Here is a 24,421-nt window from a genome sequence, read left to right on the forward strand (position 1 = left end):
TTTATTTGAAAGGCAGAGAGTAACAGAGAGAAAGATCTATTCCAAATGGCTGCAATGGAAGGGACTGGGCCAAGCCAAAGCAGGATCCAGGAACTCCATCTGGACCTCCCATATGGGTGGCAGCAGCCCAAGTACATGAGCCATCATTTGCTGCTTTGCTAGGCACATTAGCAGGGAGCAGGATCAGAAGCAGAGCAGCTGAGACTTGAACCAGGGCTCTGATATGGGATGCTGGTGTTGCAAGCTGCAGCTTAGTGCCCTTAAGCACAATGGTGGCCCTTCCAAGTCGTTAAAGAGATACTGACATTCATATATAGGAGGCTCCAAAGGATCCCAACTAGACTCAACCAAAAAGACTTTCTACAAGGCATACTGTAGTCAAATTGTCAAAAGTTAAGGACAAGGAGAGAATCCTAAAGAAAGTGAGAAAAAAATGTCAAGTTATATATAAAGGAAAACCCATTAGGCTAACAGGAGACTTCTCAGAAGAAATCTCTCAGGCCAGAAGAAAATGGTATGATATAGTCAAGGTGGTTTTTTTTTTTTTTTTTTTTTTGACAGGCAGAGTGGACAGTGAGAGAGAGAGAGAGACAGAGAGAAAGGTCTTCCTTTGCCATTGGTTCACCCTCCAATGGCTGCCGCGGCCGGTGCACCACACTGATCCGAAGGCAGGAACCAGGTGCTTCTCCTGGTCTCCCATGCAGGTGCAGGGCCCAAGCACTTGGGCCATCCTCCACTGCACTCCCGGGCCACAGCAGAGAGCTGGCCTGGAAGAGGGGCAACTGGGACAGAATCCGGCGCCCCGACCGGGACTAGAACCCGGTGTGCTGGTGCCGCAAGGCGGAGGATTAGCCTAGTGAGCCACGGCGGTGGCTCAGATATAGTCAAGTTCTTGAGAGAAAAAGACCTCCAACCAAGAATACTATATCTGGTGAAGTTATCCTTTAGAAATTAAGGTGAAATAAAATATTTCCCAAACAAAAACTGAGAGAATTCATCACCACCAGGCCAACCCTAAAAGAAATCCTGAAGGGAGTCCTATATAAGAAATAAGAGGATCATGACAACCATCATGAAAACACAGGACAATACAAAATTCACTAACAGAGCAGATACGCCAAAGAGAAAGAAGAGAATCCTATCTTTTCATGACAGACAACTACCAAAACAAAATAAGTAATAACATAGGCAGAAAGAAACAGAGAATATATAAAACAATCAATAGGTAATCAACAAGGTTATAGGAGTTTGTTCTTATCTTTAACCTTGAATGTAAATGTATTAAATTCCCCAGTCAAAAGATACAGTTTTGATTGAATGGAAAAAAAAAGAGAGAGAGAGACCCTGGGGCCGGTGCCATGGCTCACTTGGTTAATCCTCCGCCTGTGGCGCCGGCATCCCATATGGGCACCAGGTTCTAGTCCCCGCTGCTCCTCTTCCAGTCCAGCTTTCTGCTGTGGCCCAGGAAGGCAGTGGAGGATGGCCCAAGTGCTTGGGCCCTGCACCCACATGGGAGACCAGGAGAAGCACCTGGCTCCTGGCTTCAGATCGGCGCAGCACGCCTGCCGCGGCGGTCATTTGGGGGGTGAACCAGCGGAAGGAAGACCTTTCTGTCTGTCTGTCTCCTCACTGTCTATAACTCTACCTTTCAAAAAAAATTTTTTTTAAAAAGAGACCCAAATATTTATTGCCTACAAGAAACTCACTTCACAGATAAAGATACACATAGACTGAAAGAGATATTCCATGCAAATGAAAACCAAAAGCAAGCAGGAGAAGCTATACACAGATAAAACAGACTTTAAGAAACTTTGAAAAGAGAAAAAGGATCTTATGTATTGATAAAAGGATTGACTCTGCGAAGTGATAGAATAATTCTAAGTATATATGCACCTAACACTAAACCACCTCAATATGTAAAGCAAATATTATTAGATCTAAAGGGAGAGAGAGACTCCAATACAATAATAGTGATGGACTTCAACATCCCAGTGTCATCAAAGGACAGACCATCCAGACAGAAAAATCAACAAAGACATATCAGAGTTGAATCACACTCTAGAGGGCATATTTACAGAATGTTTCATCCAGCAGTTCCAGATTACACATTCTTCTCACAAGCACATAGACCATTTCCTAGGATGGACCATATATTAGGTCACCAATCAAGCCCCAGTAAATTAAAAAATTTGAAATCATTCTCAGACCACAATAGAATAAAGTTAGAATCAACAATAAGAACAACAATAGAAAAATTACAACACATGAAAATTGAACATATTCCTGAATGACCAATGGATCATTGAGGAAATTAAAAAGGAAATGCAAAAATTTATTGAAAAAAATGAAATGAAACACAATATATTAACATTTGTGGTATACAGCAAATTTGTATGAACAAGGAAATCTATAGCAGTAAGTGCATACATTAAAAAAAATAATTTCAAATCAACAGGGACTCAAATTAAGCACTCCAATATGGGAAGTGGGCGCCCCCAAGTGGCAGTGCTCCACAATGCCCGCCCCTGCCAAACCATGAGGCCAGTATTACTCCGATACCAAAACCAACAAAAGACACACCAAAACTACAAACCAACATCAATGATAAACACAGATGGAAAAATTCTCAAGAAAATATTAACAAACTGAATCCAACAGTACATCAAAGTAGGATTTATTCCAGGGATGCAAGGATGGTTCAACATTCACAAATCAATAAACGTAACAAATGACAAACAGAATGAAGAACAAAACCCCAAGAATCATCTTAACAGACACAGAAAAAGCATTTGATAAGATCTGACATCCTTTCGTAATAAAAACAAAGTTGGTATAGAAGGGTCATACTTTAAATTAATAAAGGCAATATGTGACATCCCACTGCCAATATCATACTGAATGAAGAAAAGCTGAAGGTGTTTCCTTTCAGATCTTGAACAAGACAAGGAGGTCCACTTTCACCACTCTTATTCAACACAGTATTCACAATATTATCAAGATAAATTAAGCAAAGAGAAAGAAATGAAGCACATTGAAATTGTAAAGGAAGTAAAAATATTCATGTTTACAAGTAACATGATTTTTAAAAAATTTATTTGAAAGGCAGAGCAGAGAAAGAGAGAGATCTTTTATCACTGGTACACTCCTTAAATGGCTACAATAGCCAGAGCTGGGCTGATCTGAAGCCAGGAGCCAGGACTTCTTGAGGATCTCCCATGTGGGTACAGGGGCCCAAGGATTTGGGCCATTTTCTGCTGCTTTTCCAGGCACATTAGCAGGGAGCTGGATCGGAATTGAAGCAGCTGGAACTTGAACCAGCGCCACAGGTGTCAGCTTTACCCACTATACCACAGCACTGGCCCCAAATAACATGATTCTATACATGGAGAAACCTAAACACTAAATCAAAAAGCTCTTAGAACTGATAAATTCAGTAAAGTTGCAGGATATAAAATCAACATGATTTTGATCTTGCTCAAAAGAAAATCAAGAAAGTAACTTCATTCACAATAGGTGAAGAAAGTTTTAGTAATGAATTTAACCAGAAAAGGGAAAGATCTCTACAAGGAAAAAAATTATAAAAAACTGATGAAAGAAATCATAGAGGACACACACACAAAAAAATGGAAAGATAGTCTATGTTCATGGATTGGAAGAATTCATATTGTTAAAATATTCATATTTCCTAAAGCAACCTACAGACTCAACACGATCCCCATCAAATGCCAATGACATTTTTTACAGAATTAGAAAAAAACAATACTAAAATTCATATGGAATCACAAAAGACCCAGAATACTAAAATGATCTTGAAAATAAATCATACATAAATAAATAAATACATAAATAGACAAATAAATAAAGCTAGATGCATCATAATTCCTGACTTCAAAGCATGCTACAAAGTTGCAGTAATTGAAATGTCATGGTACTGGCATAAAAACTGATCCAGAGATCAGTGGAACAGAACAGGGAATTCAGAAATTAATTCACATACATACAGCCAACTGATGTTTGAGATAAGTGCCAAGCACATATATAGGAGAAAGAAGCATTTTCAATAAACGGCACCGGTAAACCTGGATACATATACGTGGAAAAATGAAATTTCTCACCATATATAGAAAACTCAAAGATCTAAATGTAAGATTAGGAACTTTGAAACTGCTAAAAGAGAATATAGGGGAAACATTTCAGTACATTGGTGTAAGCAATGGTTTTTTGCATAAGTCCCCAAAAGTGCAGGCAACAACAACAACAACCAAAAAAACCGAGACAAGTTGGATTATCAATAGTGTGAAGAGGGCCAGTGTTGTCCACACCTTTGCCAGTATTTGTTACATTCTGTCTTTTGGATAATAGCCACTGTAAATGGGGTGAAGTGATATCTCATTGTGGTTTTGATTTGCATTTCCCTGATAGCTGGTGATACTATCCTGGTACCTCACTTACAGGGCCCCAGTCTTAAAAGAGGTAGAAAAATTCCCTTTCTGGCAGGCCAAGAACTTCAGCAAATTTGTGAGACTTTGAGAAGAGATAATTTTCCCTTGTATTTATAAGTACAGCAAATGAAATACAGTGGGAAGTTTTCTGAGTTTGGTTATCCAGCTTTGGAATAGCATATAAGAAGGTGTTTGAAAGTTCAATCTGAGATTCCCTACAAAAATATGTAGACAGAAGTTAAGTTTGAGGCCTCTGTATTTGTTCAATATTAGATAGCTCTAGATTTGCAAAGTAAATTCAAGGAAGCCTATTTGGTATACCTATTTATTTTGCTATACCTATTTAAATAAAAAGAGCAAACCTAAAGAAGCTAGCTTATTTTATAATGAAAAATATTATTTCTTTGAGATTATAATGATGATTGAGGAGGGAGGTAGATAGGACACTATCCAAGAAAAATTGTGAAAGAGTTTGAAATAAGGAAATTATTGGGGCCAGTATTGTGGTGTCAAGGGTTAAGCCACCACTTGTGAAGACGTCATTCCATATTGAAGCAGTGGTCTGAGTGCCTGCTGCTCTGTTTCCAGCTCCCTACTAATGTGCCTTGGAAAAACAGCAGAAATGGATCAAGTGCTTGGGTCCCTGCTATCTATGTAGGAAACCTGGAGGGAGTTTTGGGCTCCTGGCTTCAGCTTTGCCCAGCCCCAGCTGTTGCAGCCATTTGGGGAGTGAATCAGCAGATGGAAGATCTCAAAAAGCCCATCTCTCTCTCTCTCTCTGTTACTCTGCCTTTCAAATAAATAAAATAAATCTTAAAAAAGAAAAAAAAATACCGTGTGCCTATCTAGTATATCTTTTAGAATTATCTCTACCTAAATTGTCTTTGAACTACTTTTCAACTCAGTAAATTGTAAAAAACTGTGACTGCAAATGATTCTTGTCCACAAATATGCAAGTGAATTATGCTCCATGGACATGAAATTGATAATTTCTTTGTGGATTTTGATCAGTTGTACATTCACTTGTAAATTTATTAGCATTCTTAATTGCTGGCATTTATAGTTCTCTTTTTGAACCAGTTGTAATATCTTATTAGTTCCCTTATTAATTAATGAGTTAAATAAATCCTTGAAATGTTCCAAAAAAAGAAAACGAAAATTAAAATTTTAAAAATAGAGATGTGGAAGACAAAACAATAGATGTAGACAACTGACAAAGGACTTCCAAAACAGGCAGTCCTCAAAGAATAAAATGAAAATAATGGCATAAAAATAGTTCAGAAACATAATTCTAGAAAGCTTCACAGAAATAGAGGAATACTTGAATAATTTCTGAATTCCCACAGGCAATGAATTAGAGTTCTTATTATTCTGTATTCTCACCAGCATTTGCTGTTGTCAGTGTTTTGGATCTGGCCATTCTAATAGGTGTGTGGTGGCATCTCATTCGAGTTTTAATTTTAAATTCTCTAATGACTATATATATATATATATAAAACATGTACATACTTTCTTCTTTCTAGGAACACAGTTAGACTGTATCTATGTTTGTGTGCACACAGGTACCTAGACTATAGATTGAGATACATAGATATATTTCTACATCTTTGTATCTTTCTATCTAGTCTAGTTCTGCTCCTAGAAAGAAGCTGATTTTTTGAAAATATTTTATTTATTTGAGAGGTAGAGTTACAGACAGAGAAAGGGAGAGGCAGAGGGAAAGGTCTTCCATCCACTGGTTCACTCCCCAAACGGTTGTAACAGCTGGAGCTGGGCCTATCTGAAGCCAGGAGCCATGAGCTTCATCCAGGTCTCCTACGCGGGTGCAGGGGACCAAGGTGTTGGGCCACCTTCTACTGCTTTCCCAGGCCAGAGCAGAGAGCTGGATCAGAAGAGGAGCAACGGGGACATGAACCGGCGCCCATATGGGCTGCAGGTGCCACAGGTGGAGGCTTAGCCCACATCACCCTGGTCCCAAGAAGCTGATATTTTTTAGTGGACAGCTTGCATTCTGAGACACTCTTGTTAATAAAAGTCATTGACACTATGAATTTTGCTGTAAGCGCTTTATATTCTGGTAGGGGTATTTTCATTACCATCATTTTCCAGATAATCTGTAGTTTTGATTTAATGGTAGTTTTTTTAAATTCCATTATGAATTTCTGGCTTCTGCATTGTGATCAGATGTCTGTTTAACTCACATGTTGGGATTTATCCAGGTTTTCCTCATCATCAATTTTGTAGATAATCAAATGGTACATGAAAAGAATGCATGTTTTCAGTTTTTAGAATAAAGAGTATATTTTTTGGCTACAGATTATATTTCCATTTCATCTTCTATAGTAAGTATGTTATTTAGGTCTCTATTCTTCCTTTTTGTGTTTTCATTCATTTAAATGGCTGTCATAGATTGAGAGAGGTAAATTAAATTTTGTGTTTATATTCTTCCCTATAATTCCTATAATTTGATATCAAATCTTTCAAAGATGTGACACATGCATAAAAAGAAAATAACAGACTTATACTTTCTAAATACTGAGAAACAGAATTAAAATGATAAGGCACTATGACCAAAGAGAACTTACTCCACGAATGCAAAGAAGACTAAATTTTAGGAAATATATTATTATACTTTAAAATATTAATGGTTTAAAAGAGAGACAATCGGGGCCAGTGCTGTGGCATAGTGGGTAAAGCCGCTGCCTGCAGTGCCGGCATCCCAAATATGAGCTGGTTCGAGTCCTGGCTGCTCTACTTCCGATCCAGCTCTCTGCTATGGTCTGGGAAAGCAGTATAAGATGGCCCAAGTCCTTGGGCCCCTGCATCTGTGTGGGAGGCCTGGAGGAAACTCCTGGCTCCTGGCTGCGGATCGGCACAGCTCTGGCTGATGCAGCCAATTGAGGAGTGAACCAGTGGATGGAAGACCTCTCTCTCTCTCTCTCTCTCTCTCTCCCTCCCCTTCTCTGTGTAACTCTGACTTTCAAATAAATAAATAAATAAATCTTAAAAAATGAGAGAGACAATCATATAACTATCTCCATAGAGTCTTATAAGGCATTTAATGTAATTTAATATCCATTGTTTATAAACAATTATAAGACAGGAACAGATGTACACACTATGAAAATGTCTACAGAAACCTAACAGCTTGCTACTGTTTCCTGTATAATGAGTAAAAAATCTTCAAAAGATTTACTACTATTTTGATAATTTCATAACAAAATGTTAGCAGTAACTGGTATCTTTTTAATGGCAGAATTTCCTTTTGTTTTTATTTTAAAATTTTTTATTAATATAAACATAATAGATTTCATGTATTTCATAGATATAATTCTAAGAATATAACCATACTTACCTCCATTCCTCAAACCTCCTTCCTTCTTTTTTTCCTACAACTTTTGCAATAAGTTTTTTTTTGTATTTCATATATGCAGTTTTAAGAGCATAATGATTCTTCCTACCATACCTTCCTTTCCTTCCCTCCCTCCCTCCCATCCTCCCTTCTCCCTTTATTCTTATTTTTATTTTAATTTTTACAATGATATACTTTCAATTTTCTTTATAATCACAAGGTTAATCCTACACCAAATAAAGATTTCAACAAGTAGTAAGTAAAAAAACACTGTTCCTCAAGAGTATAGATAAGAGCTATAAACAATAATCAAATCTCAAAATGTCTTCTGATATCTTTATTGTAGTCTGGAAGACTCCATAATTAGTCAGAAGTAAGGTCTGATTAAACTGGATAGTAAATATAGTGATCTAAGAGAAATAATGTCGCGTACAATACTGATCTTATTTTTTATTTAATATTACACTTTCATAAAAAGCAAAGTGAGGAAAAATAACTCTTAAAGAATCATCTGAGTGGTTATCAAGTACTTCAAGGTAAAAAATTTCTGATGACAAAAGACATGGTTATTCAGATTCTAAACTCCCTTTATAACAGTGGTATCAAATTTCCAGTTCCCTGTACCTGTTTGTTTCAGAAGATTCCAGATGTCTTTGCATGCACAGACCAGCTCAAGTGCATGGTTCAGAAACATGGTCTGTTGGCAACAATACAACAGATAATCAGTCTCAACATAAAAGAACTTTAGGCAAATTTATATAATCTCACATCATTGTCATTAAAAAGAGTTGAAAATAAAATGACAAACAGTCAAAAACAAAATAATTTAAACTGAAAATTTCGGAATTTATACAGATATATTAACCTCTATTTGCAGTTTTCCTATTGTCCCAGGAAAATCAGGATTACATAGAAAATGTTGAACATTATCAGTTTCATTAATAATCTAGAACAGAAGAGAAATGCTTCCAAAATGGTAGTTTAAGGAGGTCCATGGACCTTCTCTCCAGCAAAATAACCATAACTGGTGAAAAATTATAAAACATAATTATGTAAAGTCCCAGGAAATTCTTTCCTGGAAATCTACGAAGTTTCAGTAAGAACAGTAAAAGCTTGTGATATCTGAGCCATGACCAGGATAACACTGGCCCTGCAACCTCCACCCTAAGTTCATTACTCAGGGTGGGTGTGGCAAAGAAAATGCAATACCCTCTCCCCTTAGCTCCCAGGTTAGGGATTCCTAGGGAAGACAGACTGCTGGTACTTCTCATCCTCCCGAGTCCTTAGTGTAGAATCTCTACAGCCACTAACAAGCATAGCTGGGAGGCCTGAACTTTCTCCCTCTACCCAGCTCTTGTTTGCACAGCAAAAGCTCTACCCCAAACACGGCAAGTGCAGAAGGTTGCACCTCATATTACACAACCACATGGCACCCCATAACTATGATAATTTTGTGCATTTGTTAAAGTTTTTTAATTAAAAAGTTTAAACTAAAAAAAAGAAAGTTGGGTCTCAATTGCTTTCATATCAATTTGCTTACAGGAAAGGGTTCCTATGCTGGAAGAGGTAATTCAAGAAGAACAAGGACAGCAATTCTTGCTCAGTCCCCCACTCATAGAGCTGGACTGTTACTCTGATAGAAGTGGGCCACTGTCCCTGCCTCCACTTCCAAAAGAATGTTTAACTACTGCCTAGTAAGAGTCACATCATTAGAAAGGTGAGCTCTGTATCTATCCCTAAGGACAACGACTTTAAAACAGAAGTTCAAGTCTAAGGGCACTGTAAAAAAATGCAGTTTTGGTAGTGAAAAATTAAAAGAAGGCTGATTGCTCAATAACATTAACAAGCAAAACAGCAGAGTGGCTAGAAGTTTACAAAGAACCAGACAGCTTAAGAAGATCCCTGTCTCTTCAAATGGGCTTTATTTTAATTGGATCATACTGTGGAGAAATTTATGCCTAAGAATATTTTAAAAACATACATACACACACACACATGCACATACACACAGAGCAACCATCTAGAAATTAATAAAGATTAACAGCTGGATTGTGATACTGATAGAAGGCCATTTAGAAGCTTATGAAGGAGATCATGGAAAGGGATAATAAAAAATGACTCTGCTAAAACCAGTCATCTCTTTTCAGCTGAGGTGTCAGTGTGACTATTTAGGCAAAGATTGTGTCCTCTGAGGGGTGACATCAGAGTGTGTATACTATCAAAGAAATAGGTTTCACTGAAATAGCCCAGTGAATTCACTAAACAAATAAAGAAACAAACATTAACCACAAGTCCCCAGGGTGAGTCAGTAGAGATGCTATTAATCCAATTTTCAACAAAAATTTTAAGATATACCAAGGCACAGGAAAGTGTGACTCATACACAGGTAAGAACTGACTTTGAAAAGGCCCAGATAGCTAGCCTTGTGGTGCAGCAGGTTAAGCCGCAGGCTGTGACACCAGCATACCCTTTGAGTACTGGATTCGAGTCCTGCTACTCCATTTTGGATTCAGCTCCCTGCTAATTCAACCTGGGAAAGCATCGGAAGATGAACCAAGTACTTAGGCCCCTGCTACCCACATGGGAGACCTGGATGGAGTTCCAGGCTCCTGGCTTTGGCCTGGCCCAGTCTCAGCCCTCACTCTTTCTATAACTATGCCTGTCAAACAAATAAATACATCTTTAAGAAAAACCATAAAAGGCCCAGGTATTACACTTATTTGTAATTTTAGTAAAATTACAAAAAATTTTAAATTTTTTAATTACATATTTCGAAACAACTATTTTATATATGTTCAAATAACTGAAGACTTTTTTAAAGATTTATTTATTTATTTGAAAGTCAGCACTACACAGAGTGAGAAGGAGAGGCAGAGAGAGAGAGAGAGAGGCAAAGACAGAGATTGATCTTCCATCTGCGGGTCCACTCCCCAATTGGCCGCAATGGCTGGAGCTGTGCGATCCGAAGCCAGGAGCCAGCAGCCTCCTCTGGGTCCCCCACGTTGGAGCAGGGGCCCAAGGACCTGGGCCATCATCCACTGCCCTCTTAGGCCATAGCAGAGAGCTGGATTGGAAGTTGAGCGGGCGGGACTAAAATCGGTGCCCATATGGGATGCCGGCACTGCAGGCGGCAGCCCCACCTGCTACACCACTGCACTGGCCCCACTGAAGACTTTTGATTCACTGCACCAGCGAAAGCAACATGGGTCACCAGCAGCTCTACAGGAGACACCCATGAAAATTCAGCCAGGGTTCTCACTATTGCCACATCTACTCAAACCCACATAGCCTGATCCATTAATATGGCCTCAATATGTGTTGCCAGTGTTTCTGTCAAGAAGCAAAGGATACAGACTTCATTAAGTTGGACTAAGTGATGGTCCTTGACATCAAAGACATTCACCCAATAAAACAAACCATGGTATAAAATAAAAAAAAAAAACTAAAATAAAATAACTAAAGGAAACCACGCTTAAAGAAGGAATATATAACAATGCTCATGAAATACAAAATTTCAACAGAGATAAAATAATGAAAATAAACAAATGGGAATTCCAGAATTGTAAAGTATAACAAAGGAAATAAAAAGTTCAATAGAAGGGATCAACTAGATTTGAGTAGGGAGAAGTAATCAGCAAACATGAAAACAGAGCTAGAGCGATTATGAAACAAGAAGAGCAGAATGAAAAAGAAAAAATAAAAATTAACAAAAACTCAGAAAAATGTGGGACACCATTAAGCATGCCAGTGTACTGGGATTACTAAAAGGACAGAACAGAGAAGAAGCAGAAAAAACCTTTATTGAAGGCATAAAACTCCCCAATTTTAATGAAAAACATTTATCTACACATCCAAGAATCCCAGCAAATTCTAGGCAGGATAAATGCAAAGAAATACAACTCAGATGTCAAAATGCTGAAAGAGAAAGAGAAAAATTTGAAAGTAGCAAGAAAAAATGACTCATAAATATGACTAGCTCAAAAAGTTCATGGAAAAGTGAAATTAAAACAGAGGTTTAAAAAAACCATAGGTTTATGAAAAATTAATAATTTTCTCATAAAATGCATTTTCATGAACTTTTTGAAGATCTCTCAATTGTGTGGATTTCAATTTTTGCACTAAAATAAACTTATATAATTTTAATTCCATTTCCAAATTTTTTTTCAAGTACTCTCAAATGTTTGGACCTCCAATATATAAAAATGTAGGGGCCAGCACTGTGGCACAGTGGGTTAAAGCCCCAGCCTGCAGAGCTGGCATCCCATATGGGCGCTGATTCAAGTCCCGGCTGTTCCTCTTCCAATCCAGCTCTCTGCTATGGCCTGGGAAGGCAGTGGAAGATGGCTCAAGTCCTTGGGCCCCTGCACTCAAGCGGGAGACCTGGAAGAAGCTCCTGGCTCCTGGCTTTGGAAAAGCTCAGCTCTGGCCATTGTGGTCATTTGGGGAGTGAACCAGCAGAATGGAAGACCTCTCTCTCTCTGGCTCTACCTCTCTCCGTAACTCTCTTTCAAATAAATAAAAATAATTCTTTAAAAAATGTAATATATTTGACAATGACCATATCAAAGAGGCAAGTGGAAACAAGGTTATTCTGTAGTAAGGAAATGGGAGCACACACTAACTCAAATACATAGGAGAAAATGAAGAGAAGCATAAATGGTAAAAATACATTTGATATAACAACCTATACTTATTTTCCTACTTTCAGTTTCTTTAATACATAAAGTTATATACAATGATATTATAAAATGTGCTGTGTTTGGATAGAACAAAAAAGGAGAGGAGAAAACAGAGCTAACAATAACAATGTTTCTGTATCTCACTGGAATTGAGTTCACAATCTGATGAAGATCCTGTGCATTAGTATCTAAAAGTCCTAAAGGAAAACAAAAAATATTGTGTAGAAATAGAGGAACTAAAAATTACAATAGAAAGCATTCAGTTAAATGCAAAGGTGGAGTAAAGGAGGAAAGCAAAAACAAAAAAGTAAAATGGCAGAAGTAAATTAAACCACAAGAATAGGGACATTAAATGTGACAGGATTAAACAATCCAATAAATCACGTTCTATTAAAAAAGCTCTATATTCTGTATATAAGAGATATGCATTAGATTCAAAGATTTAAGTAGGTTGAACATAGAAGGATAGAAAAAGCTGTGCCAGAGAAACATCAGTCACAAGAATATTAGAGTGATACTACTAATATAAGACAAAAATAAATTTTGAAGCAAAAACATTACTAGAGACAAAGAGGGAAATTTATGATAATAAAAGGGCTAACACTGCAGAGAGATATAACAATTAAATACACATGAAGGGTCTTCAAAAACATTCATGGAAGTGTGTATTGTGAAAAAAAAAACTATGCAAGTATTTCAGAAAACTTTTGCACCAAACTCATCTTGTCTTTCAATTCCATTTTCCATAAGTTTTTTTATAAGTACCTGTATATATGTACCTAACAACAGAGCCCCAAAGTACATAAAACAAAAATAGAATTGAAGGAAGAAATAGACATTTCAAGAATAAGATTGGAGACTTCAATACCCAACTTTTTTTAAAAAATTTTTTCTTCTTTTTGATTTTTTAAGGATTTATTTATTTGAAAGGCAGAATGATAGAGAGAGGAGATAGAGAAGAGTAAGGAGAGAGATACAAAGAGACAGAAAGAGAGAGAAAGATTTTCCATCTTCTGGTTCACTCCCCAAATGCCCACTACAGCCTAGGCTGGACCAGGCCAAAGCCAGGAGCTGGAAACTCCATACAGGTCTCCAACTTGGAGGCAGGAACCCTACTACATGGGCTATCATCTGCTGCCTCCCAGGTGCATTAACAGGAAGCCGGATTGGAAGTGGAGGCAGGTCTCCATCCCAGGCACTTGGATATGGGATGTGGGCATCCCAAGTGATGGCTTAACCCTCTGCACCAAAACGGCCAGCCTCCAGTACCCAACTTTAAATAATGTGTAGAGGACAGGCTTTCTGGTGCAGCAGCTTAAGCCGCTGCTTGGGAAACCTGAATCCCATATCAGAATGCCAGTTCAAGTCCTGGTTCCTTCACTTCTGATCCAGCTTCCTGCTAATAGATCCTAGGAGGCAACAGATGATGGCTCAAGTGCTTGGGCACCTGCCACCTATATGGGAGACTCAGATGGCGTTCTGGGCTCCTGGTTTCAGCCTGGCTCAGCCCGGACTGTTGTGGACATTTGGGGAGTCAACCAGCTGATGGAAGAATTTCTCTCTCTCTCTCTCTCTCTCTCTCTCTCTGTATGTTTGTTGCTCTGCTTTTCAAGCAAATGAAAATAAACATTTACAAAAACTTATAAAAATAATGGATAGCACAACAGACATAAATCATCTACTAGGCATGACAGATATCCATAGAATATTTCATGAATTTGACTCTCATGTATATATGCAAAAGCAACAAAAACACATGTTCACACAAAAATTTGTACATGAATGTTTATCACAGCATTATTCATAATAGCTGAAATTTGGAAGCAACTCAAATGCCTATGAAAGAGTGGATAAACAAAATTTGTTATATCCATGCTACATAATATTATTTAGGCATAAAGAAGCAATGAAATATTAATGCATGTTACAGCATAAAGAATGCTGATAGCATTATTTAAAGATCTGTAAAATGAGCCATTCAGAAAAGACTCTAAGTTGTAGGGTGACATTTAAATGAAATATTCAGAAAAGTCAAAACTATAGAGACAAAATGTCAATTAGTGGACAAAAGCAGAGTTGGTGCTAGGCATGATTAGATTGTGTTGATAGTTACATAACTGGGAATATTCTAAAAATCATTAATTTGTACATCTAAATAAGTGAATTTTAAGGGTTACCTTATACCTCATAAGTCTGTTAAAAATTCTAGGAAAGAGATCAGAACATGTTTCTGTAAAAACTGAGACAGTAAATATTTTATGCTTTGACAGCCACATATACTCTCATTCACATATTTTTCATTATTTTCATTTACAGTCCCTTACAAATGTAAAGACCATTCTTAGCTCTCAGACTATATAAAAAAAAAGCCATGGGCCTGATTTGTGCAGTTGGCAGTAGTTTACCTAGCCCCATTCTAGGAAGAAGATGTGGTTCCTTGAAAAATTACAATGATAAGCATTATATGTTTTTTAAGCATAACTCATCCCCCCCAACTCATGTGCAGCAGGGTAGAGGTAATATTGATAGAATTATGTGGTCTGTCTATACTCCTTCATCATTTACTTACTTGGAAGTACCCCAATTTATGTGGGTTTACAGAACAGGGAGCAGATGTAAATAATAGAATTTAAGCAAGATTTCTTTAGAGAGACAGTATCACAGTCTAATTCAGAAGGACCATACTCGGCTGATGAAAGGCAGAAGTACATCTTCAATTATCTAAATAGATATGCTTTCAAAAGCAAAGAAGATTATAGAAGGGTTACTAGGTTAGAGAGTTCTTAGAAAACATAGAGCTGTTCAAGAGAAGAAACACAGAATAAAAAAATAACAGTTGTTAGAAACAAACAAAATGATTAAGGACTGTACTTCAGAGTTTCTGAAATTTCCCTTAAGTCAATTTGATTTCTAATCACTGTGATACAAAATTTAACGACATCAGGTCTACCAACTGAAAAGGAAAAACTTTGTAGAAGTTAAAAGCACTATACAAAGACAAGATACAATTACTATTTTAGAGTAAAGCAAAAGCCCCCATTGATAATTAAATTACATTTACCTTTACCCGTTAAGAAGCAGAACTGTTGGTTTTTGGGTTTGCTCTGGGGCAGGTGGATTATTTTCTTATCTTCTTTTAAAATGGAAAGACTTCTTAAAAGAGATCTCTTTACTCCTCAAGGACAAGGACTTTGTCTTCTTTATCTCTGTATGCCCAGTACCTAGCAGAGTGATTGGTGCGCAAATGTTTTTTGGGCTGCACTCAACAAGGGAAAGGAAAGAAAGGAAAACACATCGGCAGAGATCTGGTGTGAATTTGTTCCAGATCTAAAAAATAATATGAAAGAAGAGATTAACGGGAGGAAGCAAATAAAGTGCAAGAAGGATTTTATACCAATTGGAGAGAAGAGAAGCCGATAAATGAGGGAAATTAGGGAGTTTTCTTTGTTCAGGTGAGAGAAATGAAGCAGAAGAAAACCTAGAATCATACAAAAAATTGTTGGTGGTCTGACCTGGAGAAAAATTTCTTGGTTTGAAAGAAGGAATGCAAAGAGCTAAAGACAAGCCAATAACCTAGTGTATGGGAACACTGCAATGTTGGAAGCTCCTCAAAGGGATAAGGAAGCTGAGAGTGCAATTCAGGCAAAGGTAAGGAACTCTGTTTTCTTGTTAAAAATTGAGTTAATGAAGAGATTTTTAAGGATGTGGAATAAAGAAAGCAAAGATGAGTAAGTGAAAAAAAAAAACCAAGCTAAGTAAATAATTTCAGATGGTTATCGAAACAGGAGAAATAAATGAGTTCTTCCTTAGAAAGTGTGTGAAAGGAAACACTCCACAGGCTCCTATGGAATTACAAGGAGAAGATGAAGATAAAGAATATTTAAAAACAGAGGAGGGGGCCGGTGCCGCGGCTCACTAGGCTAATCCTCCGCCTTGCGGCGCCAGCACACCGGGTTCTAGTCCCAGTCGGGGCGCCGGATTCTGTCCCAGTTGCCCCTCTTCCAGGCCAGCTCTCTGCTGTGGCCAGGGAGTGCAGTGGAGGATGGCCCAAGTACTTGGGCCCTGCACCCGCATGGGAGACCAGGAGGAAGCACCTGGCTCCTGGCTTGGGATCGGTGTAGCTCCGGCCATTGTGGCCATAGGGGAATGAACCAACAGAAGGAAGACCTTTCTCTCTGGCTCTCTCTCTTTCACTGTCTGTAACTCCACCTGTCAAATAAATAAATAAAATCTGAAAAAAGATAAAATGTTAAAAAAAAAAAACAGAGGAAAGAGTGTTCCATGAGATGAGGCATTTTAGAAGAAGAGTTCTTCAAGCTTCTTAAAAGAAGAGGCCAAGCCAAATGTAATCTTTGCTTAGGAAAGAATTAACCATTACAAACTTTTGAAATCAAGATGGTGCTCGAATAGACGAGTGGATTCTCTAAATAGAATCAAAAAGAACTGCATCAGGGAAGGCAAAAATACCAGATAGTGCACTGCACTCTAGTCTTTTCTTTGAAGGTTGCACATTACCTGTTGAAAAGGTGTTGAAGCTTTTCTTCCTTGCTGTAGATCAACTGCAATTGCCATCAGTAAACATGTTTTCTGTGCAATCAGAATTACTTGATCAGGAGGACAAAACAGGGACAGCTGATAAGAAATAACCAGAACATGAATGAATAGTGAGGATCTTGTCAGGTGAACACAAACAATCAGAATGAAAATCAGCAACATCCTGTCTGAATGAGAAAATTCAGCCGGAAAAGCACATGTCACCATAAAAATGATATCGACAGTAACACTGATTTACAGTTTTAATTTTGTATTACTTTCCATTGTTTGTAGCACCTTCCTAGAGATAAAAGGCTTCATTTCTTCATAGTTTTCCAATCTTTCCCAGCAATAAGCACTCTCATCTGCTCCTGTAGTGATTTACTACTAGTGATTTACTCTTTAGTTTACACTGTAATTTCTTAGAGCTCCCCCCACTGCAAGTAGATTTACCTTTTGTATTGAATAGAGCTGAAATTAGTATATGTATATATGTATATATATATATACATATATATATGTATACATATATATAGTCATGGCTGAAAAAGACAATGTCAAACCTTGGCAGGCATTTGGCATAACCTCATCATTAAAGCTTGTCCTTGTTTTAGAAAGAACTCCCAGTTTTGGACTGCAATAAGACTCCAAGCCACTTGGATTCTTATGAACCAATCCTACAAGTGCTATCACAAATGGCAAAACTGAAACTAATTTATATCACCTAATTAAAATAGAAATTACAACTAAACTTGCAAAGACAATTCCTTAAGCTATCTGAAACATTTTGTGAACACCATCATCACCGTTGTTGAATTAACAGCATTTCAAGACACACAATCGCTTTTGGTCTCAGGTTGTGCTATATCATCTCTACAGTTTGTTCCAGCTCTAAAATTCTTAACATTTGATTGGCCTCAGCCTATCAGACTATGTACTTCTAAATGTGTATGAAGGATATTCCTTAGCCCCTCCCCTTTTATTCTTCCAACAATACTTCATCTTCTTCCTGGCATTCAACCTCTACCTTGGAGGCTAACAACTATTTTTAAATGCTTAAAAAAATCAAATAACAAACTCACAAATCCTTACACACAGAATCTGCTCTAGGAAAAGCTATAAGGAAGGCCTAAGAGTCTCATCTCCTTTTCAGACCCTGCTATCTCCAACTATTTATTCTATATTCCTACAGACCTACTCCCATAGTGTGTTGGTAATGACAACCATTTAGAGTATCGCCCCCCCCCCCCACTGTGGGGAGCAACCCGGACTGGACTGAGTTACTGGAATTAAGACTTATTCTATGCATCTGCTCTCCCACAATATGGCGCTGGGAGAGGAGGCAACAGCTTCTACCCAGCTGCCTCTCACCAACTTGACAAGCTGCAGGACCTGCTCCTGATTGGAGGAGAGCAGCGTAATCGGCGTGTGGGCAGCCGAGTTAGGATTGGCGGAGGAGGACTATAAAGGAGGAGAGAGACGGCATGCACCAGGAACATCTAAGGGGAACATCTAAGGGGAACACCTGTGCAGCCCCCGAGAAAGCCGGCCGGCGGTGTGCCGCTCCCCTGCGGAAGTGGGGAATGTGGCCAGGGGGAACTGCCCTTCCACGGAGGTGGAAGGGACAGTAGCCAACCCGGGAAGAACCAGCAGCAAACCCGGGGAGGGCCGAGCAGACGAAAGAACAGCGCAGGGTCCTGTGTCGTTCCTCCACGAAGAGGGGGAGCGACACCCCACAAAGATACTTATATTTCAATATAGGATTCCGGGAAACTGAAATTCCTTCAACGGCAAAGGAATAAGTCTGTAATGCTGGAACTTCAGGTTGCAAGATGAACGTATGTGATATTTTGGTATAGGGAGATTTACCCCACATTCTAACACTATAGCCAATAGGAAACAAATTTCCTTCGGTCATTTTTGCTTAGACATACATTAGAAGTTCCTAGATTAAGTACTCAAACAGTATTTTTCACTTTGTGTTTCTATGTGGGTGCAAACTGTTGAAATCTTTACTTAATATATGCTAAACTGATCTTCAGTATATAAAGAGAATTGAAAATGAATCTTAGCTGGCGCCGCGGCTCACTAGGCTAATCCTCCGCCTTGTGGTGCCGGCACACCGGGTTCTAGTCCCGGTCGGGGCGCCGGATTCTGTCCCGGTTGCCCCTCTTCCAGGCCAGCTCTCTGCTGTGGCCAGGGAGTGCAGTGAAGGATGGCCCAAGTGCTTGGGCCCTGGACCCCATGGGAGACCAGGATAAGTACCTGGCTCCTGCCATCGGATCAGCGTGGTGCGCCAGCTGCAGCGTGCCGGCTGCGGCGGCCATTGGAGGGTGAACCAACAGCAAAGGAAGACCTTTCTCTCTGTCTCTCTCTCTCACTGTCCACTCTGCCTGTCAAAAAAATATATAAAAAAAGAATCTTGATGCGAATGGAAGGGGAGAGGGAGTGGGAAAGGGGAGGGTTGTGGGTGGGATGGAAGTTATGGGTGGGGGGGAAGCCATTGTAATCCATAAGCTGTACTTTGGAAATTTATATTCATTAAATAAAAGTTGAAAAAAAAAAAAAGAAGTTCCTAGATTAAAAGCCATTCCACTCTATACTTAGCCCTTTACTACTGACAGAGTCAGAGCCTTGTGGTCCATGCATGAGATCCTTATTAGAAGAGACTCACCTTGTAAGAAAGCATGAAGAATTCTCTCATTGTCACTGGGTCATTGTCAGATTGCACAGCCAAGTTCCAAGCTGAAAGGCAATGTGAAATAATATACTTATGAAAATCTATTTAGTCTCTACTAATATCTCTGCTACCTATTTCTTGAATATTAATATACTAATAAGGGGTTTCTGAGGGATTAAAATATTAACCTTAGGTTTGTAGAGAAAATTTTCACAGGTAAATTAGAAGACTCTTATCACTCTTATTCTTAAATTCTAAGCCAAAGACCAATGGATCTACTGGCTAAATACTTTTAAAATTGGGGATATACAGTAAGAAATCTTAGTTGGCACAAATCTACCTAACAAATGAGGATTACTAAGGTGCTCACCAAATGGAAATGGTGAAAGCAAGTTAAAATTCAGCAGGGTATACTAGGTTGAGGAAAATTGCAAGAAAGATTCACATCTTCCAGAAAGTAGTGGAAGAATCCATTAGGAAATATTTACCATGATCTTCACCATGGGAAATCAAAATTAAATATAGCTCTAATCTGAAAAGCCCTTCACTAGGCCCAGCTTCCAAGGTGACCACCGTTGCTGAGAGGAGACGGCCAAATAGGGTCAGTAACATTGCAGGCAGAACTGTAAATTTCCTGTTAGAGATGCCACCTGCCTTTACCTGGCCAGGTCTCCTCCCAGGCCAGATAGGTGATGGAAGTTAACAGCGTGCATTCCCCAAGGAGGTTCACTCCTCTCTTAGGATGTACCCTATGTGAAGAGATAGGTCTGGGCCTCTTAACTTATAAGGACTAAAGCCCACCAGATTATTATCAAGCCCCTTCTGTCAGGTTCTATTTGCCTCTCAATCAGAAACCTTAGTTGTAGCTTAGATAGCACCCTTCTTAGGTTCTCTAATAATGACTCTGTCCTTTGTATCTAGCCCACTTGGGCCTCATTCCTTTGTAATCATAGCCTCTACTGTAACACCAATGGCTCTACTCCTAACCTGTGTGTATGGATGGTCCTCTCCCCCATTTAATGTTGTATGATTGTTCAGAATTTCTCTACAGACAAACCCCTCTACCCACAAAAGATGAGTGGCTTTTATCCCAGTCTTGGTTGGAATCAGCTTTAAGCCACATCCATCGAACTGTCCCCACAAGGGTCCAGAGACCCCCCCATTTCCTCTCCTCTATGAAATCCTCTCATTACCTGGTTAATGCTACTCTTAGGATCACTGGTTACTATTCTCACTCTGTCTTTTATACTACAGTGTCTGTTTAAGTGTTTACGGCTGGTGAAAATGGAACAAACCAAGGCCTTCAGCAACCCGGCTGTCAACCAAATGCTGCTACAGGGATATACTCGGCTTCCCACCCAGGAGACAGCGGCTTGAGACATCGTCCCATGCCAGCAAAGAGTACCTCATCGCCCCATGTCAACAGGAAGTCCCTCTACCCCTCCTGGACTTTTGGGACTAATGTAATTCCATACCACTCCTGCTTTATAAAAAACAAAAGGGAGGAATGTTAGGAAACTGGCGCAGTTTTATCTATGGTGCGATCTACACCCTGATTTACATACTAGGCTCTAGCCCCCGCCGCCATTGCTGGAAGCCAGGTAGCCACATGGCCCAACCACCGGTGTCAGCCCCACCCCCATCCTAATGGAATTCTCTGTTCCTGCTTCCTTGCCCGGCCTGTTCCTGAAAACGTGGCTCTCTCTTGGCTCTTCTCTCCTGCTCTCTTGGCTCCTCTCTCTTGGCTCTTCTCTCCTTCTCTCTTGGCTCCTCTCATCTGCTCTTCTCTCCTCCTCTCTTGGCTCTTCTCTCTGCTCTATCTTCTCTCCTCACTAGCTCCTCTCCTCTGTCTCTCTCTCTCTCTTATACTCTCTTTCTCTTATCCTTCTTCGTCCCTCCCCTCCAGTCTGCTGGGTTTTCCCACAATAAAAACTTTCCCTTAAAAAAAAAAGAAATAGGAAAACAGCTTTTCAAACTTTCCAGACACCAAAGGAATTAAACCTTTCTATAATTTAGGTATATATTATTTTTTCCTTATTTACATCAGTTTCTTGGAGCCAGATTATCTTATTTATTCCCTATGCCCTAGATTACAGCCCCAGTAAACATTATAAAGTAAGAAAAGGTTCTTATGTAACCAGTCCACTTTGTGACAATGTTGGTTAATTGCTCTTCCATACTTACCACTGTAGTAGCTACCCCCACAATTTTTGTTTATTACTTTCCCACCTGCTTGAAAGGCAGAGCAACACACACAGACACACACAGACACACACACACAGAAAGAGAGAGAGAGAGAGAGAGAGAGAGATCTTCCATCCACTAATTCACTCCCTAAATGCCCACAGTGGTTAGGGCTGAGCCAGGACAAAGCCAGCAGATAGGAACTCCATTTGTGTCTCCCACATGGGTGACAGGAACCCAAGTACTTGGACCATCATCTGCTGCCTCTCAGGTGTATTAGCAAGGAGGTGGACTGGAAGCAGAGTAGCTGGATTTGATCCCAGGAATTCTGATATGGGATGCAGGCATTGCAAACACCAGGTTAACCCACTGCACACCACTGGTCTTTGCCTCCAGAATTTTAAAATCATTTTTACTGAAATAAAATTCATATAAAGTGCCCCACATAAAACACTTGGCACCAAGTTCAAAACAGATCTTGTTTACTACCAGAATCCCAGAAACTTTCCTTCTCCTTCTAGTCTAACCCCACTTCAAGGGTTATTTTTACGATATATGAGGGTGCTTCATACATTCATGGAAACGTGAATATTATGAAAAGACTATCCTTGGGTTTCAGAATATTTTTTCACCAAAATAAATTTACCTTTTAATTCCATTTCCAAGAACTTTTTGAAGTCCCCTCATATGCGCTGAAACATGCGGTATTCACTCTTTAATGCCTGTCTCTTTTTGTTAAGAGCTATTTTATTTATTTGAGAGATAGTTCCAGAGAGAGGTAGAGACAGAAAGAGAGAGAAAGAGGTCTTCCATCCACTGGTTCACTCCCTAAATGGCTGCAATGGCCAGAGCTGAGGTAATCTGAAGCCAGGAGCCAGGAGCCTGTTCTGGGTCTCCCACATGGGTGCAGGGGCCCAAGGACTTGGGTCGTCCTCTGCTGCCTTCCCAGGCACATTAGCAGGGAGCTGGATCAGAAGTGGAGCAGCCAGAAATCAAACCACCACCCATATGGGATGCTGGCGCTGCAGGCCAGGACTTTAACCCACTGCGCCACAACACTGGCCCCTGCATGGCTCCTTTTGCTCAACATTATGTTTGTGAGATTCATCCACATTTTTGCACATAGTTTATTTCTGATGAATCACATTTAGGGATAAATTAAGCATTCTAGATAAAGCTTAAGGGTATAACATTAGGTATCCTATGTCAGAATTTATCATTTTACTCTTGCATCCATTTCTATAAAGAATGAATAAAACGAAATTTCATTTGTGCTAGGTACATACATTGTTTCATATAAAACTATTAATAACCATACGATGTAAAATTGATTTCATTTTATAAATAATGAAACCGAGGTTAAGCAAATTATCTGTATACCAGAGTTATATATGCAAGAGAGTCAGAATTGAACCCTCTTCCAATTCCATCACCCCATAAGGTATCTCATAGTCAGAATTTTCTTTTACCTATTTTTCGAAACCAATGAGCTTCATTAATTCTTGAATCCAAAGTTGACATTCCTTCTTGAAAATACTGGGTAAGTTTCAGGAGTGCTGCATTAAACAGGAAAATGTGATATGAAATCTTTTGCCTTACACTCTAGCAGAGTTGTTAATCCTACTTTAAACAGAGTCACACATGAGAGTGAATTTAGGAAGTTGTTTTTTTGTGTATGTGTTTGAGGGTGCAATCAAAAGTAATTAAAATGACAAAAAGCATTACCAAACTCCAAGAAGCTGCTAACTCAAACTTTGGGGAACAAATAAGTCTCTGGGAAGATTTATAAGTTTAATTAGGGCAATCATTCACCACCTGAGCTAGAAAAGTATGACTTACACATAAGGAAATATGGAATAGGAACAATCAGTGAAAGGACCAAATGTAGATTGCGAATTGGAAGAGTATCAATAGGCTGGCATAACATTTACCGAGCTTCCACAGCAAGTGCGTTACAGAACCAGAATGTGCCATCATCAGCAGGAAACATTTTTTATATACCTCATTCCCCTCTGAGAAATAAGAATACAAACAAGTAAAAGTTTTCTCTTTTGAAAAGCTTTGGCTTCTAAACCACTTTGCTATGTTTAACACCCCGTTGACAGGTATTTGAGGTATAAAATCAAAGTACTGCAATAAATGGAAAAATACACTTTTGGTTTATTTTGCACTTAAGAAAAATAGATAAAGGGGCAGTAGAAATGGGAAGACATGTTAGGAAAAGAGACACCATGTGAGAAAGTCTGGCATTGGAAAAAGGAATGTGATGTAGCTAAGAGATTGACTTGGATAAAGTGACAGGCAGGAATTTTTAGTAGACAGAGAAGATGACACAGACGTGGGGAGACAGAAGGGCAAAATAAAAGAGTAAACAATCTGCATTTGATTCAGAGGGCATGAAAACCTAGTAGCATTCAAGGCATTTTTATTCACCTTGATCTTTTCGCACCTGTTAAATTTGTTGGTTAGGATAGAGAGGCAATTAGAAAGACAAGTAGAAAGGAAAGATGGAAGGAAGAAAGAAAGGAAAGAAAATTACCTTAAATTGGAA

General features: G+C 39.0%; 1 protein-coding gene and 1 pseudogene across 1 annotated transcript in view; one reads left to right on the top strand and one right to left on the bottom strand.

The window, feature by feature from the left end:
- The window catches only part of TEX11 (testis expressed 11), a 295,156-nt gene that overhangs the window by 41,806 nt on the left and 228,929 nt on the right, over positions 1–24,421 (bottom strand). Inside the window, exons 21-24 of the mRNA XM_017349668.4 lie at positions 23,340–23,426; positions 19,681–19,751; positions 16,989–17,105; positions 8,419–8,491 (exon numbers count right to left, since the gene is read on the bottom strand). Of these exons, the coding sequence (XP_017205157.3) occupies positions 8,419–8,491; positions 16,989–17,105; positions 19,681–19,751; positions 23,340–23,426 (348 nt within the window). The remainder of the gene's footprint in view (positions 1–8,418; positions 8,492–16,988; positions 17,106–19,680; positions 19,752–23,339; positions 23,427–24,421) is intronic.
- LOC108178770 (small ribosomal subunit protein uS14 pseudogene) lies at positions 10,997–11,167 on the top strand (annotated as a pseudogene).

Source organism: Oryctolagus cuniculus, chromosome X, assembly GCF_051225735.1.
Source record: "Oryctolagus cuniculus isolate XC-2025 breed Fujian yellow rabbit chromosome X, ASM5122573v1, whole genome shotgun sequence".
NCBI classification, from domain to species: domain Eukaryota; kingdom Metazoa; phylum Chordata; class Mammalia; order Lagomorpha; family Leporidae; genus Oryctolagus; species Oryctolagus cuniculus.